The sequence below is a fragment of the Caloenas nicobarica genome, chromosome 4 (genome assembly GCF_036013445.1).
Source record: "Caloenas nicobarica isolate bCalNic1 chromosome 4, bCalNic1.hap1, whole genome shotgun sequence".
Classification (NCBI taxonomy): Eukaryota; Metazoa; Chordata; class Aves; order Columbiformes; family Columbidae; genus Caloenas; species Caloenas nicobarica.
Genome location: NC_088248.1, coordinates 45,472,715 through 45,488,591, shown reverse-complemented (window position 1 = coordinate 45,488,591; position 15,877 = coordinate 45,472,715). Strand labels below are relative to the sequence as shown.

The 15,877-nt window shown below is 40.6% G+C and overlaps 1 protein-coding gene across 2 annotated transcripts in view; it reads right to left on the bottom strand.

Moving 5' to 3' along the window:
• Positions 1-561: 561 nt before the first annotated feature.
• SNX25 (sorting nexin 25) overlaps positions 562-15,877 on the bottom strand; it is an 86,210-nt gene continuing 70,894 nt past the window's right edge. The window contains exons 12-19 of one of the 2 annotated variants that reach the window (XM_065633559.1): positions 12,349-12,489; positions 11,633-11,746; positions 10,969-11,133; positions 6,560-6,677; positions 5,279-5,345; positions 3,517-3,698; positions 2,259-2,359; positions 562-1,526 (exon numbers count right to left, since the gene is read on the bottom strand). In XM_065633559.1, the coding sequence (XP_065489631.1) occupies positions 1,452-1,526; positions 2,259-2,359; positions 3,517-3,698; positions 5,279-5,345; positions 6,560-6,677; positions 10,969-11,133; positions 11,633-11,746; positions 12,349-12,489 (963 nt within the window). In that variant the 3' untranslated portion in view covers positions 562-1,451. Of the gene's footprint in view, positions 1,527-2,258; positions 2,360-3,516; positions 3,699-5,278; positions 5,346-6,559; positions 6,678-10,968; positions 11,134-11,632; positions 11,747-12,348; positions 12,490-15,877 lie in introns of those variants that run through there. The other variant, XM_065633560.1, reaches the window with a different exon arrangement.

Here is a 15,877-nt window from a genome sequence, read left to right as displayed (position 1 = left end):
TGTCAACTTCTAAAACTAGAAAATACTACTTCCAGAACTATGGAAAAAAACATTAGTATGGAAACATCCCATATACATGTCCTCTGCACAAAGCCTGTGCTCCTCAGTCCTTCTTCATATTGCATTTATACTGCCTCTGCTTGTACTACAAATAGTTGAAAAACTTTTGGCTATGAGTGTGTGTGCCTGAGCAATGTTACACTGAATCTATTATCCAAAGATACTTTGATTAACCACTAGTAAATTTTGCTGATTGCTATGACAAGCTTGCACATTTCTAAACATCTGTTTACTTGTAAAACTTGGTTATGTGCAGAAATTGGCCTGTTTCCTAGGACTTTGGCGTGACAAACTTTTTTTGAAACTGTTGGAATGGAAGGCTAGATGTTACTAAAAACATTGATTTAAAGACAGCATAATGGATTTTATGTACCTTAAATTACAGCCAGTCCTTACTGCAAGCAGTTTTTCTAAGAGCACAACTGTACTGAATTTAAAATAATGAGTGTCATCTAGGGATTTTTGATGATGTTTAATTATTTAGATGTGCATTAAGACCATATTTACATATTTTTACATAAATTAAAAAACCCACCGAAGACATAGTTTTCTTTCCTTGTATAAAATAAGGGAAAGATTTGAAGGTTGTTTGAAATTGGGGTATTTGAATAAAACAGCCCTGAGTAATATCAGGGAAGTTAATTAGAATGGTTTAATTAAATGTCTACTTAATCATTCGTAGAAGCAATTCATAAGCACTAATCTCTGAACTAACATTTAACACAGGCATTCTGTTAGGACATACCAGTTTACAATACATATTTTTGACACAGACTTCAAAGTAACGTAAATATTCCTTACAAACCTAGTGCTGTCAAACTGAGTCACTAGTTGTCAGTACAGCTTCATTATCCAGTACTGCAATCCAGTTGTGTTATTTATTGCTTACAAATGCTTCAAACTACGGGAAATCTTTGGTAAAAACAAAATTGATAAAATTTTCACGATAGCTTTACATGTAGTATTGCACGACAAGCTTTTTCAATACACAAGAAAAAAGGAATGCTCAAATCCTCAGTGAGGAGATTAGAACTGTACAACATTCATTAGTTTACCACTATAAGCAAAATTTCTTTTCATAAATGTTTAAAATATTTTCTGGTTTCTTTCAGATTATATGAACATTTATTTTTCGATCTATATTTGAAACAGAAGAGTAGTCAAATAGAACAATTTAAATAAAAATTGGCAACTATACAGCATTATCTTGTCTACCCTACTACAGCATCAGATCTTTTCAAGTCTGTTTACTTCACAAAAAACTCAAGAGGAAAGAAAAATGCTAAAAATAATCATAGTCCTCAGCCCTCTATGGAAAAGAGGAAAATAAGTTTCATGTCTATTATTGGACATAGACATTTCTCTAGTGGTCCAATTGTGCAGATTCAAACCTAAGTGGAATTCAGCTGCTCTACGTGAGCTCTCAGCTCAGGACACAGTTCAGTTAGCAGCAGTTCCAGCAAAACCTGAAAAACAGAAAAAAAGAGGTCAGATGAGCGCGGGTGCCAAACGAGAATTTGTTTTTCCCTTCTGACACGTTCAGAGCATCACACATCACAGCAGCACGCGGGGCCATCCTATGCAGCACCCAGGCAACTACTTTTCTTTCACCCCACAGTAAGCACGTGCCCTACAGATAACATGGGGAGTGTCTTCAGGCTGAAGGAAGGCAAGTGCCGTGGGCAGCTGCTTTCGGATGGGCATTTGCCACCCAGTGTAAACTGGTGCTGCTCTGCAGCAGCCACAGTGGCCACACCAGCAGCAGGGCGTGCGTGGGCTGTGGCAGGAGGGGAGCGGGACTTTCGGAGGGCAGGCACGTCCTAACTGTGAGGAAGTCCTGATGCTCTCCTTCCCTAGGGCTCCCCAGGGTATGTTTGTTATTCTCAGCTGGATGAAGGAATTAGTTTGCAATTTATGGAGTCAGGCAAGTTGGATGTGGTAGAGGATGTCTCTTGGGCAAATGCAATACTGTTTTTAAACTTAAACAGCTTTTTGTTATTCAAAATTAGTTAAATGATGGAACCAAGTACATTTTGTCTGACTTATTTTAGTAACAAAAAAAAGTTACTTGCCCACGGAACAACAGTACAAAATAAATCGCTACAAAAACCACACACCTCAAGTTTTAACACTGAGTGAGCAGAACTCAGCAATTAATAGGATTATAAAGTTAAAAGGCTACTTTTCCGGTTACTCACATAGAGTAGATGCTTGTTAGCTTTTCTTTCTTGCAACGCATTGAACACTTTCACTACACCGTGACGAGCGTTTTGTTGTCCAACAAGACTCTGCAGAGTATCTGCAACAAACGTTACCTTCAGCTTCTCTTGTTTGACTCAAGCTGGGCAAAGCCCAAAGCCAACACTGCCACCCACAGCGCTGCCCACAGAGCGGGGAAACAGAACCACCCGCTCCGTGGCGTTGGTTACAAGATCCATTGTCCCCATCACCAGCCTTTCAAAAACACACAGGTAACTCAGGTCACAGGTTGAAAAGATACTCTTATTCTCAAGTTACCCCGGTTAAATAATAATTTTAAGTGTTTTAACATGATACATACTATGTTCATCTCACAGAGTGAAGCCTAACCTCATACATTACTAAAACATTCACCTAAATATACCTTCAGCCACAAAGACAGAATGCCTACAACACTTAGAACAGATTTAAGCTTCAATTGTCTCTCAGTCTTTACAGAAAATACTTCCCACAAGTAAAGCAGGTAAGAGAATTCTAAGTCAATTATTTAGACTTTGGATTAAATTAGAGAATAAATAGTGATCCAGTGCTTCATGATTAAAGTGCATTCAGAAAAACCACAAATGAACTATGGAAGGCTATTCTGGGTAAACAGGTGAGTATATAACAGGGAGAGTAAATGGAGGGTTGTTTACACATCAGATGACAAGTATTTTGCCCACATACCTTTTGCTATTTTTGCACTAAAGGCTGATTAAACAACCTACTGCAAGGGGTATACAAGATATCTCAGTGAAGCCATAAAATAGCTCATTAAAGTACATTCTATACAGATAGAAGGGAAATAAGAAGCATTCAAGCCATGCTTAAGTGCATTTCCAAGGGCTAAAGGGAATGAACTGTGCTTCTTCCCAGTTAGGTGCCTTTGGATTTACAGGCTCTCTGAAGAGTCAGAATTGCACAACTGGACGCCCTGTCCTGTGAATGGGATGGAGCACCTCAGGATGGTGCCCCAAAAAGGCGCGTGCTGAAGATGACACTGCCGGGGCTCAGGAGATGAGAACAGGCAAAGGGAAGTGCTGGAAACCCCACTCAGTCCAGGGTGCTGAGTAAGGCCAAAATTATCCTTATTTATGCAAATAACCATAATTTACAACTCTACAGGAAAAATCTAAGATGCAGCAGAGCAGTATTTGATTAACCAGCTTCCTTACTAGTTATTAAATCTGTGATTAAGCAGAATGAAAGTGATCTCACCTGGAATGTTTTCAAGTAGTTTTTGCTGTGCTCTCTGTTTTGTCTCTTGCTTTTGTTCATCGCTCTTGGCTCTCGGTGGTGGTGCTAACTTTCCATTTGGCCAAAACGCATCTCTAAACACACCAATGTAGTAAACGAGCATTGGTTCACTGAACATCCAGTGTACAGTGTCACGGATTTGCCTGTAAAGAAGCGTAGAAGGGAGCACATTAGAGCTGGCCTTTCCCATTTTATGCAGATTTATTATTTTTACTCCTGAAAGAAGCATAAGTGATGCTCATTTTCATCTCAATTTGTCTAAGCTGATTTCACCAGCATCACAACAAGTCTTATTCAGCTCTGGGTGGTCTAGGATCTGGGTAACTCCAGACACCTGATTGAGATGTGGAGAAGGCTACATTTCAACGTAATCCACAAACATATACTACAAATTACAAATACTAGATTGAAATGTGTATATATTTCAAGGATGGGCAGTACAAACGCTCCACTGGGTAAAGCTATAAAAATCAGCTAACTAATTGTAGAGAACTCCAAACTAGTTGCGTGCACAGATGTGCCTGGTGGGATAAAAACAGATGAAGTTTTGTATAACAGAAGTGCAGTAAGTTCCCTTACAGATATCAAGGGGTCATTAGGGAAGGGATTACAAATGGAGACAGCAGCCTCCACCCCGGAGCCTCCAGCACAGAGCCCCACGCAGACAGCAGGCTCTGGGCAGCGCTGCCCAACTCTGCCACGGTACAGCCAAAACCCTTAAAATCAAATAAATGTAAAAATTCAACCAGCTCAGGAAAATCTAGATAGCCGCTTGGCACGCATGCTGTGCTCACACACACGCCCTCTGTCCTCTCTCAGGTGTTTTTCGTGCTGGTTATCAGGAGTGTGCGAACAAATGGAACCATGAATTTAAAACTCAGCGAATGGAACTGTCGGAGACCATCAGTTCACCATGAGTCAACTGTGTGACTTTCCATCAATTCTTGTCCAGTTTACCGCTACATAACATACATGAGAGGTTTTAAAAGCCATGCTGGCCTGTGCAAATTTAGTCACTGACTGGCCAAAGGAACAACCTGGCCTGTTGGTAGAATACTCTTCCAAAATTTTTCTGACCAATGACACAGCTTTCCACATGTTAAAGGTGAGTACAGCCACGCACACTTTCTCCATAGCCTTGGTCAGGCCTCGCTTGGCAGACATCTTCAAATGATACAGAAAAATACCTCTATGAAAACACGTCACTGTTACGCCTGTACAGGTTTCATGCTATAAATTTAGTTCTCATAATACGAAAACACTGTTTTAGTCACTTTAGCGAAATATGTATTGGATGTGAAAGAAATTACTTAAAACGGAAACCTAGGTTCAGATCTGGCAAAAATCTTCATGGGACTGTAAGATCAGGCACAAACTAATAAAAGCCATTCAGAGTCAGGCCATTCAGAAAAATAGGATAGCAAGTAACGTTTTATATATATGCGTGTATATACATATATGCAAAGCTGCTTCACTAAAAAGAAAGGAGTCTCTTTTTATAGTTCTGCCTCCCATAAAATATTGTGTTCTTCCAAAAGCAAAGACCTATGTAGGGGAAAAAATAAGGAAAAAGATAATTCACATCTGTGTATTCTCTAATCAACATGATATATTTGTAAATTGAGCAGATTACAACACACAACAGAATGTCCAGATAATTCTGCTCTCAGCCCTTTTTTCATAGAACAACAATGCACATTCAGTTAAAGTAAAAGCTACTTACTTGTTGATAGTTCTTCCAAAAGTGACTTGTACTAGTGCAATTAATGTCTTTCTGACCCACTTGAACACTAAAACAATGAAAAAATGATAGAAAATAAAGATCAAGAGGTTACTAACATTAGAGAACTCAAGACCATGTCCAAAACCTTCCCACCTGACTCCCCTCATACCCCCAAAAAAACAACCCACTCATATGGTAAACATAGCTGTTATAATCCTAAGATTTCACTAATTGTACATGAGTCTCATTTTTCTTGATTGCTTTCCCTGTACTGTTTGCTATATGGTTTTTAAGCTTTGCGGATTACATAAACAGATCTGTAATATGCATTTGTAGTTTATACTGTAAACTTCTATGTTTAAGACTATTTCAAGTTTATTGAACCTTACAACTACCCAAGCCTCTTTCTCTGCTAGAAAAAAGAAAACCCCTCAAAATTCACATCCTTTTCATACCTACTGGTACATTGTTGTACACACAGCAGCAGCATTAAAATTCTGAAAACACATTCAGTCAAATAAACCAAGCAGTTAGCTTTTCAATACAAATAAAGGAAACAAATGTGAGTGCCCCCTAGCAATTACTGGTTCTTTCATGCTGTTCAACATCAGCACAAGAAAGTCTATATTTGGGAGATACATCTGCCATTTTTGGAAAGTGCTGCATTTTGTAATAGTTACCCTGTAAATAATTTTATAGGGCATCAAGTGTGGCTGCACATTCAAATAGAAACAAAAATCGTTTTCTTTATTACCATCATTCAGTTACGTAAAGGAGGAAAAGAAAAATCTGGTACTGAAAGACACCAGAATTCTAGCATCTTCTCCATTATACAAATTTTAGAACTAAAATGCATACATAATACACTTTAAATGGACATTAAAATCATCTTGCTTTGTCAGTGACATGCTCTGTGATAAAGCCGTCTTTCCTTCCTCATAATTCATAAATTCTAACATACAGCCTATTTACAGAAAACATGCTTTTGTACTTCTGTTTCTTCCAGGATTTTTTTTAAATGAAAAACTTAAGAATATTGAATGTAAATGCTCTCCACTACCAGTTACGTTTTTATTGCCATGTTCTATTGGAATTTGACTTTTGAATAAAAGCTCTAAAGTTATGAGCTACTGAAGAACAGCTGTGTTCCAAACAAACTGGCTATAATAGATTGCAAGAACTTTTCCACATATTGAAATAGCAGAACAATCCAAATTACAAAGTGCCCCAGATTCTTTGGCCAACGGATTCCACTAGCAAAGAAGCGGGTTTGCAGCTTACTTCCTCGCAGCTCAAAAATCTCTCCAATCAGCATGAAACATGGTTCAGCAAGAGAGTCCCTTTTCCCATCCATCTCCTCTCCGTAGTCCGACAGGTCACTGTCCTCTTCTGTTTCTTCCTGGGAAGAGACACGACATGGGTATGTGCTGCAGTTCCCCATCCTGATTCCAGGATGGATTTAGATCCTGCCACCCCCTCAGGAAAGGGCACTGGAGCCAACAGCTCTGCTGCTGGCAGGATCTGGCAAACGGGAACATCACTTCGGGACGCTGAAGGGAGTTATTCAGAATAGACTCACAGGAGAAGAATGGATTGAACCACCTCAGTTTTGGTGGTACCTTTTATTCAAGAGTAAAGTGCAGACGGCAGGTTGTTTCTCAGTGTTGTCAAGATCTGCTTCAGCATCAGGACTACACCACGGAGCGTTACTCATGGCAGCCAGCACATCCCTTTGCTTTCCTGGATCCTCCCCTGCCCGCCTGTGCTTAGGGCAGAGCCACTGAGGGAGACTCGAGCCCCACTGAGGCCAGTGCAATGTCCCAGTCTCCTTCAGGGATGGTCACAACGGCAAGCGGACAAATTTTCTTTGTTCAGCCCTGGTTTTCAAAGAAATCAGTCATCTCTTCTTTTGCCTTCCTCATAATTCCATCATCTAATATTGCTTTCCCCCCGCTTCACCATCTAGACTGGAAAACCATAGCTCTATTTCTTTTGCATTATTCTGGTGTCTTTCTTGGCCTTATTCTTTTGGTCACAATCTTTAAGTCATCCCGTGCCCTGTCACTTGAACCCTGCTATACAGAGAGTACCCTACAGTATCTCGGCTGTACATCAGTTTGTCCTACTCCTTCCTCACAGCCTCCACATCCCATCTAAAGCCCATCATTGACTTCGGGTACATTTTCAGCCCCTGAATCTTCTCTAGGCACGGCACTGCAGAGTAGTCTATAAATAAATAACTCCACAGCGCTGCGTATTCCAACACTTACAGATCCTGTACCCCTCACTCCCTGTGTCACATTTGGCATTTTCTCCAGCACTGCTCGAGATGTTGCTTCTCTCCTCCTAACCAGAAAAACGAAAGAAAAAACCCCACCGCGCCGAAGTGCACCGTGAGAACTTCATGTAGACTCCTGTTTACTGACTTCCACAGCTTGACGAGTCCCCAGCTTTTAAAGGTTTCTGCTAACGCTAGGCTAAAGCTGTGACCGAGGGCAGGGAACAAAAAGCCACGCTATACTGACAAGAAATGCCACACAAGGAAACCACAAATCACTACCCATCTTACCACACAGGCACACAAATTCACTGACGATGAACAGAGTTTTCTCCAGGGACAGAGTCTAGAGCAAACTTCCTCTGGTCAACAGGCTTCTTGGCACTTCGTCATTTTAATTATTCAAGAAATAAGGTTTTGTTTAATTTTTCACAGTAGACATAATTCCATATTTTCATTAAGCACTTCAGCAACAGAACAGAAAACTGAATTTGCAGGTGAGCTTCCTGAATTTGTAGTTGAGCCCACAGGGTGCAGTTTGATAAAGTCAGATGCAAAGCAGCAATAACTCGCTGTGCAAATGCAGGAAATGGAACAATTGATATTGATAATACTACAGAAAAAGATCACAGGGCCATACTGCTGTGGAAAAGGCAAGTGTCATACCATGATGTTTAAGCATTAACATAATTCCTATGACATACATATATAGATATAAAAGTTATTTTCATCCATGGCAACAGGAAAACCTAGTGGGAGTGTCGTGTTTCAAATTTTAGTCACCACATTTCTGAGAAAACCACGGATAATCAGATAAGCCCAGAGTAAAACCGTAAGAACTAAATAAAACACACCCTAACAAAAGCTAGGAGACATTGGGGCTGCTCAGTTTAAGAAATAAAAGAATAAAAGACAAAAGGAAAGTAGTAACTCCTGATAACTGAGATGATCCTAACCCAAACTGTTCTGCGTTTGCTGCAGATAGGGCGAGATCTTGCTAGCTAAAGAAGGAAGATTCAGGTTAGACAGTAAGGAAAGGTTTCTAACCACAAAGATAGCTGAGAACTGGGATATGCTGCCTCGCTCAGCTGGAGAACGTGAGATACCAGAGACTTAAAAACACATTAGACAAACACGTGCCAAGAATGTTGCCAGTACAGTTGAGTCTGCATGGAGCAGTAAACCCGACGACCTCTCTGAGGTCCCTGCTGTTTTTCTGCTGTTCAGTGAATCCCCTATCGTTTAGAAAATGCAATGAGAAGCGTGAAGTCTTACACCTCAGCACATTTTCTATCCATTAACACTTCATAAACCTAAAAGCCCTTCCTCTAGTCGATACCAGCTACATTTTTTCCTCTGATTTGGTTTTGGTCTTGAAAGCTAAGATGTATGTTCTTAAGCTAGCCCGGTCTAAGGAGCTGTATAGAAGAGATCTGAAATCGCTGCAGTATTGAATCCTGAAAACAGCTCTCCAGAGGTAATGTTGTTGCTCTAATGCATATTTGAAAAACATGAGACAAGAGGTTAAAAGGCCAAGAGAGAGCTGTATGAGAGGATTCCCCTCTACAAAGTCCAAAATATGAACTAAACCAGGCATTCTTAGTTGCAGAGGGGACGCAATTGTAACAGCTTTGTAATGCGTGGTTTAACACAACTAACTCCATTAATGACCTTGTACCAAATGATTTAACCCTAGTTTAACTGCTTTAGTAAATTATCCAAAATGCTGTCATTGGGCAAGACCAAGCTGATCTAAAGCTGACACTGAAAGACAAGGGTAAGCGAGAAAAATTAAAGCTGATCCCAGACCACCTCACAATTCCCCTCCCTCCGTTTAATTTTATAATTATTTTTAAACTAGGACAAACATTTGCCATACTGATTCAGAGTCCAACAGTTTCCTCTTCTTCCTCCATCTGTATTCTGTTGTCTCACCTTATGTTTAAGCTTGGGGAAAGAGGGGAGAGGAGTGGGAAGGCAAATGTGAACCAGGATGGTCTTTGCATTGGCACAGTGCCTGGCATAATACGGTCCAGCCAAAATGAAGCTCCTGGTCCCACAAGTAACAACTAAGAAATAGTATTAAATTTAAACTAAGAATTTATGTTCCAACTCCTCTGCTGCCACATTCTCTGGGCAATTTTGCAGTGCTTCCTTCCGTTTTTCAGTACCAGTTCATTCATTTCTGCTTCATTTCTTTGTTCTCTCTCCTTTCTTACACTTATTACAAACTCCCTTTCCTTCTCCTATATTTCCTAACTATCTCCTCCTACGCACTCACATAATACAATATATATCTGTGCAGCCAGGCTTTTCTCTCAAGTATGTTTTTCAGTTAAATAGCAAAATACAAATAGCTTCATGCTTCTATGCTTTTATGCCACTTCTACCTAAGTGTCAGTTTTGTGAACACACTTATTTTTAGAACTGCAGTATTTCTATCAAAGTGTAAAATTAGTTTCTCAAACTTTCTTTCGATTTATTACTCTGAAATGAGACACATGCATTCAGCATCTAGGTGCAAATACAGTGCATTTTGAAAAATGAAAATATATGGGATTTTCTTAATCCCATGAGATGCAAGACCACCTTTTTGCCCATTAATCGGCTAGAACTGCACAAGTTCCCCGAACTCCATTTATCCTGCAGAAGGCCCATCTGCTGCAGACAACTACAGCATGGGAGAAAAATAATTATTTCATATAACGTCTAACTAAAAAGTGGAACAGTCACAGCTCTTTGGAGGTTGCATATCTGCAACATGAATGACACAGAACACGGAGCCATGGAATTGTGGTCACATTTAGCCAATGAGCTATTTCAGTCACTAATCTATTCTTCAGTGCATTGTGAAAGACAATGGCTTTTTATGGCTTCGTATCAAATTCTCCAACTTGTTTGCCCACATGGGCTTCCACCTGTATCTGCAAACTCCCTTAGCGAGCCTGTACCATTTTCTGACATTCTTTGTCAAAACTGGCTTTGCTTCAGAAGTTGTCCAGAAATTAAGGACACACAGCTGTCCCCTGCCAAGAGAAGCTTCCTAAGAAATAATTATTTTTATCTGTTAAAAACCCTCTGAAATATGCGTGTCAAGAGCACAAAAAGTGGGAAATTCTGCTATAAAAAATAAACAATCCCATACGGACTGCAACTTGTTTAGTTGTGACAGGTTACACATTTTGCCTATACATATTAAGCAAAGAGCAGGAAACTTATTTTATTAATAAACAGCTCTTTATTAATAAACAGCTCTTATTTCTGACTCTTTGTTCACTTACAGTAAATTAAAAATGACCTTTGGAAATGCCTTCCAATATTACCTGCCATTCAAATGCAATATATTAATGGCTCTCCCTGCTTAGTTTGGATAAGTAATTGAATTTGGGAAGATTGCTTTTCTACCACTTACCTCCTGATGAGAAAACAAGTCACCAGGAAGTCGTTCTAGAAATGAGGAGAGTGAAAAAGAGGACTTCTTTCCTTGCACATCAATAACTTTGAGGTGCTCTGGGGAAGGGCTCAAGAAGGCGTAAAGTGCTTCGCTCTGGCAGAGTCTTTCATCAGAGAGCAGTTTCTACGAAAGAAAAATAATGACACAACACATCAATTAAGTATTTCTTGTTAAGGAACAAGATGTGTCAGGCCATCCAATAAAACTGATTATGACACGGCTCAGAGGTAGAGTGAGAAAAAAATCCCTCATGTCTCACAAAGATGCTTCAAAGATACTTTAAGAAGCTAGTTCTTTCTTTATAAATTTAAAAGTTTTAATTTGGAATAAATTTGTTGTGAAGTGTTGTAGTTAAAAGTGGCAATTACAGGATTCATTATTTACTATTTCTCAATTAATCAAGGTTTAAATTAACTTACCACTAGAGCAATGGTTACTACCAGCCAAACTCATCTCAACTCCACGCCTTTTAGACAACTTTGACATCTGCAGTGTCAAACTTTACATCTGACCTATTCATTCTAGGCTCTCTCTTTAGTCAATAGAGGGACAATATCCACTCCAGATGCACAATTCGATTCTCTTGTTTAGACGTGTGTTGTTTTTGTCTTGGTTTTCTTACCTGCAGAAAGTTATTAAGCTGGTTCTTGGATTTCTCCATGAATTTCTGGTCTATGGATTTGAAGGGCAGCTTGCTGAGGGAAGGCAACTGAACTTTCTTTAATGATGGAAAACACTGTGTAGGAGAAAGGAGAGCTCACTTAACATACATGTGCAGAAAAACACAGGTGGATCAGAATGGAAATGAAAATGCTTCTTTGTAATCCCATCTCCCTTCCACACCCCTCTCAGCACCTTGGAAAAAAAAAAAAAACAAAAACCTTCCCTTACCCAGTATGGGGTTACACATCTAAATCCCTTCCCTTCACACCACCATCATTATCTATCCTTTATCCGAGAGGTTAAAGCACTGTAAAAGGAAACCTTCTCTGTCCCCAAAAGCTGTCTTTTCTAATACCTCCCTGGAAGCCAGAGACAAAATCTAGTTTTTAAAGCAGGCTGTTGCATGACAGTGCAGAGAACATACCATTTTGACATTGTAGGGTAGTCCATTAAAACATTAATTATTAAGAAAAAAAAAAAGTATCAAGTTCTATAAGCATCTGGTAAGAGGACAGAAATACAAAGATAGAAAACTAGCTCTAAAAGGCTATAACCAAAAGGCTGGCATACAAACCGGCAATATTAATGTTTTTATCTGGTCTTCCCTTCTCCAAGCATCATTCTGACAAATATTAATGATTTGCATCTACTCCCTCCCTTAACTGAGACTCGTACCTCACTGAGTTTCCGGTGCAGGTTTTGAAACTCACTGAGCTTCCTGGGAACGGTCCAGTTCTTAGTTTCAGCGCCACCAACTTCTTGTAAACTCACCATGACAGAGTAGCAGGGCACTTGTTCTCCGTTCTCTTCTAAAACCTTGTGGGGAAGAAACCAACAGACAAGGTGTTACCTACTTTGGAAGCAAACAGTGGAACATTTGGGCTGGCAGGTGACTGGCTTGCAAATTCAGTTGTCACCACTGTCCCACGCTTCTCCTGCAGTTTGAAGGCTACACATGGAGCAATACTCCTAATAGGCTAAATTTTACCCCAAATGCTCTGTCAGTCCTGAATGAGCCCCTCCAGCTAGCCACTATTACACTTCACATAAAGCTTTGCAATGCTGCCCACCAGCAATCAAATCTCTCTGACATGCCTTCAAACAGCTGCGTGTATTATTTCAGCCTTCGAGGCACCTACCGCGCAGCTCTCCGATTGCTTACCAGTACTCCATCTCTCTCGCCTGCGTTTTCCTGACTGTTCTCCCACTGTTCCCATCCTTCTTTCCCAGTGCTGGTACCCAGGCTCACCCACACGCCAGGCAGAGCAGCTCCAGTTTCAGAGCGATTTCTCTGCTCACTCGAGCTGCTCCGCGCACACAGAACACGTGCTATCCGTGTGGCGTTTATTTCCGAGGGGCTAGCAACTTTACAAAAATACTAATAAATCAACAACAGCCAGAGTAAGGGGGAGCAACTAACCACATCGTGCAAGTAAGATGGGAAAAGCACAGCAAAGAAGTTAAATGATTTTTCTTGAGACAACAGCAGCAGCGTGACCATATTCTTTCTTAATTTGATGAGCCACCCAGAATTTCACCCTTATGTCCTAATGGTAACAGATTTTTGTTTATTTATTTTAATGAGACAGCCAAATAGATCATGAAAGGCAAATAAAGGACATGCATAAAATATACAGCTTTTTTTGGCCAAGCCAAACTCTCAAATACTTGGTTTAATATATGTGCACATAACACAAAAGTAATTATAAAATACCACTCTCGCACAATCTTTTTGAGGAAACTAATAATTTTTAAGCTTTTAGGGCTTTTTCAAAAGAATATTTAACTAATGCAATTAGAGTAAGAATAAACTTTAAAATTCATATAAGTATGACACATTTTCTGAGAAGCCTGTAAAGGTCTGACCACTTAATGCTAGCGACAGATAATTTGAGGAGCAGCTGCATCACCACCGTAAGAGACACAGCTAAATGTATCTTCATATTTCATGGCTGTTCAGGGCTGTATGTACACGGACAATACTCCCTGCACTGCACTCCTCCTGAAGCTGCACATGGACCACAGGGAAACCCGATCTGAGGCCTGGGTTTCACATCTCTCTCTAAAAAAAAGCTGCAGCAGCACCCGGACAGAATATAAAGCACCAGCTTGAACGGCTGAAAACGTGCCCGGTCCCCAGCTCAGCTGTTTGGGGAACTGCCTTTCTCCTGCTGCAGAAAGAGATGCCTGAACAGCCTCCAAAACGCAGGTCAGAGGGACCTGGCACAGAGCGACTGGGATCTCCTGGGACAGGCTCTGTCTACCCCACGCTAGATTGGATTTGTAGCTGACACAAACGCGTCCTGGCAGCTGCTTCTGAAAACTGGGAGATCAGAGCTGAAAATGCTGATTTGAGTCACCAGTGTCATTCTCCATTACACGTTTGTCCCCAGGGCAGGGATTTGCATGTGTGTAGGATCACCTGAACTGGAACTGTCAGGAGAAAGTCATCCCCCTGGAGCACATGCTCAAAACGGGAGGACTTAGTACTGCTGCTGCTTTCAAGTTAGGATCCGTGTGCAAAATAATTTAAATTCTAATTACTAGATGGAGACACATTACAAATTCCTTCAAATAACCTCATATAAATACCTGAAAGTCTTCAGGATCTCCTAACAAATGCAAAATTTTTCACCAACTTAAGTACTTGTGCATTTGTTTTTCAAAATTCATGAGTCAACTGGAAAACACAGAAAAATGGGATGTTGGGAGGTCGTCTAAACCAGGAGATCTCATCCTTTGCTGTAACAGGCACCATCTCACACAACTGCTATCCTGAATTAATTTGAACTTGTCAAACAATTTTTATTCCACGCTCGTTACACTAAATGTCTGGTCTAGACCCTCACTCTGGTCACTGGAAACTTCCTTTCAATTTCTAAACTCATTTCCCATTTGTTCCAGCAACTCTTCACCCCTCCCTTTTGTTTACCCTTATCAATGTGTTTCTATAGACAGTCTTATTCCTCTGTTTCTCCCTTTTGCTAAGCTAAGCAAACAAAAGTGCTTTCACAATCACTTCTCATGGGAGAAGTTCCTCATTCAACCCATTCGAGTCGCCCCTTCTCAAACACAACTGGCCCAGCACCTGCAGAGCAACTGTAATGCTTCCTCATCTCAAATGGAAACTCTTTCCTGATGTATTCCAGGGCCGTGTTTGCCTTTTCCACACCTGCAGCCCACTGCAGAGGAACTGCACATGAGAGCAGCCACCAGCATCCCTATTGCTTCCAGCCAGAAGGTGCTCCAGCAGGTCGCAACAAAGCTCAGAGCTTCTGCAGAAAGCCGAACTTCGCACGCCACGCTGTGAGATTTCACTGTACTTCTAATGATCCTGTCCTAAAAATTATCCAATGCTTTGAGAACCGTCCTAACCCTCTTCTGGCTCTGCTTCTTCATGAGCTTAAACTTAGCGTTTGCGCTCTCATTTGGTTTTCCCAGTCCGAAGGTCCTGGGACAGCCTCAGCCCTGTCTCATAGCGCTGGCATGGGCTCTCAGAATTAGCCCCTAGGATGGCGTTTCCACAGGGCTCCTCCTCAGCCCTTTCCTCAGCTTATATGTGAGCCTTTCAGGTTATTTGCTGCTACTTACCTGGCAAGGGCAGAATCAGCCCTCAAGTACCCAAAGGGGCTTAAGGCTATCGGGGCTTTTTGCACTGGCAGCAACTCCATGGCCTCAAGACAACATAAAGATGAATTATTTCGGAATTTGCTGTCTGCCAGTATGCCATCGACACCTAGCCCACAAAGGGTAAAGATTTCTACCTCCTTTATATGAGGCACAAAGTTCCAAAGTGGAAAGTCATATAAACAAGAATGCTGATGCACCTACATCCATTAATAAAAACTGTAAGGTGTACGACAAACGTGAGCACCTCTTACCTGTGTGTGTGCTGTGCTAACAGTAAGAAACATTCAATGAAATATTGCAAAAACAAATGAGTAACAAGTATTATTAAACACTTTCCAGGAGAAGCTATAGCTATTAGCTACAGTAGGTAAAATGGAAACTTAACATTTGCCAAAACTGTAATAATAGTTCAATAAAGTAACAAGCTGCCACAGAAAGCCCTTGAATCACCTGTTAGAAGCACTAAAGGCTGCTCCAGACATCCATCAGGAATGATTAAACATTAATAAAAATTAGGCCAGTCATGAAGCCAGTGAAGACCTGCAGGACTCACCAGAAACTTTTTTCAGCCAAA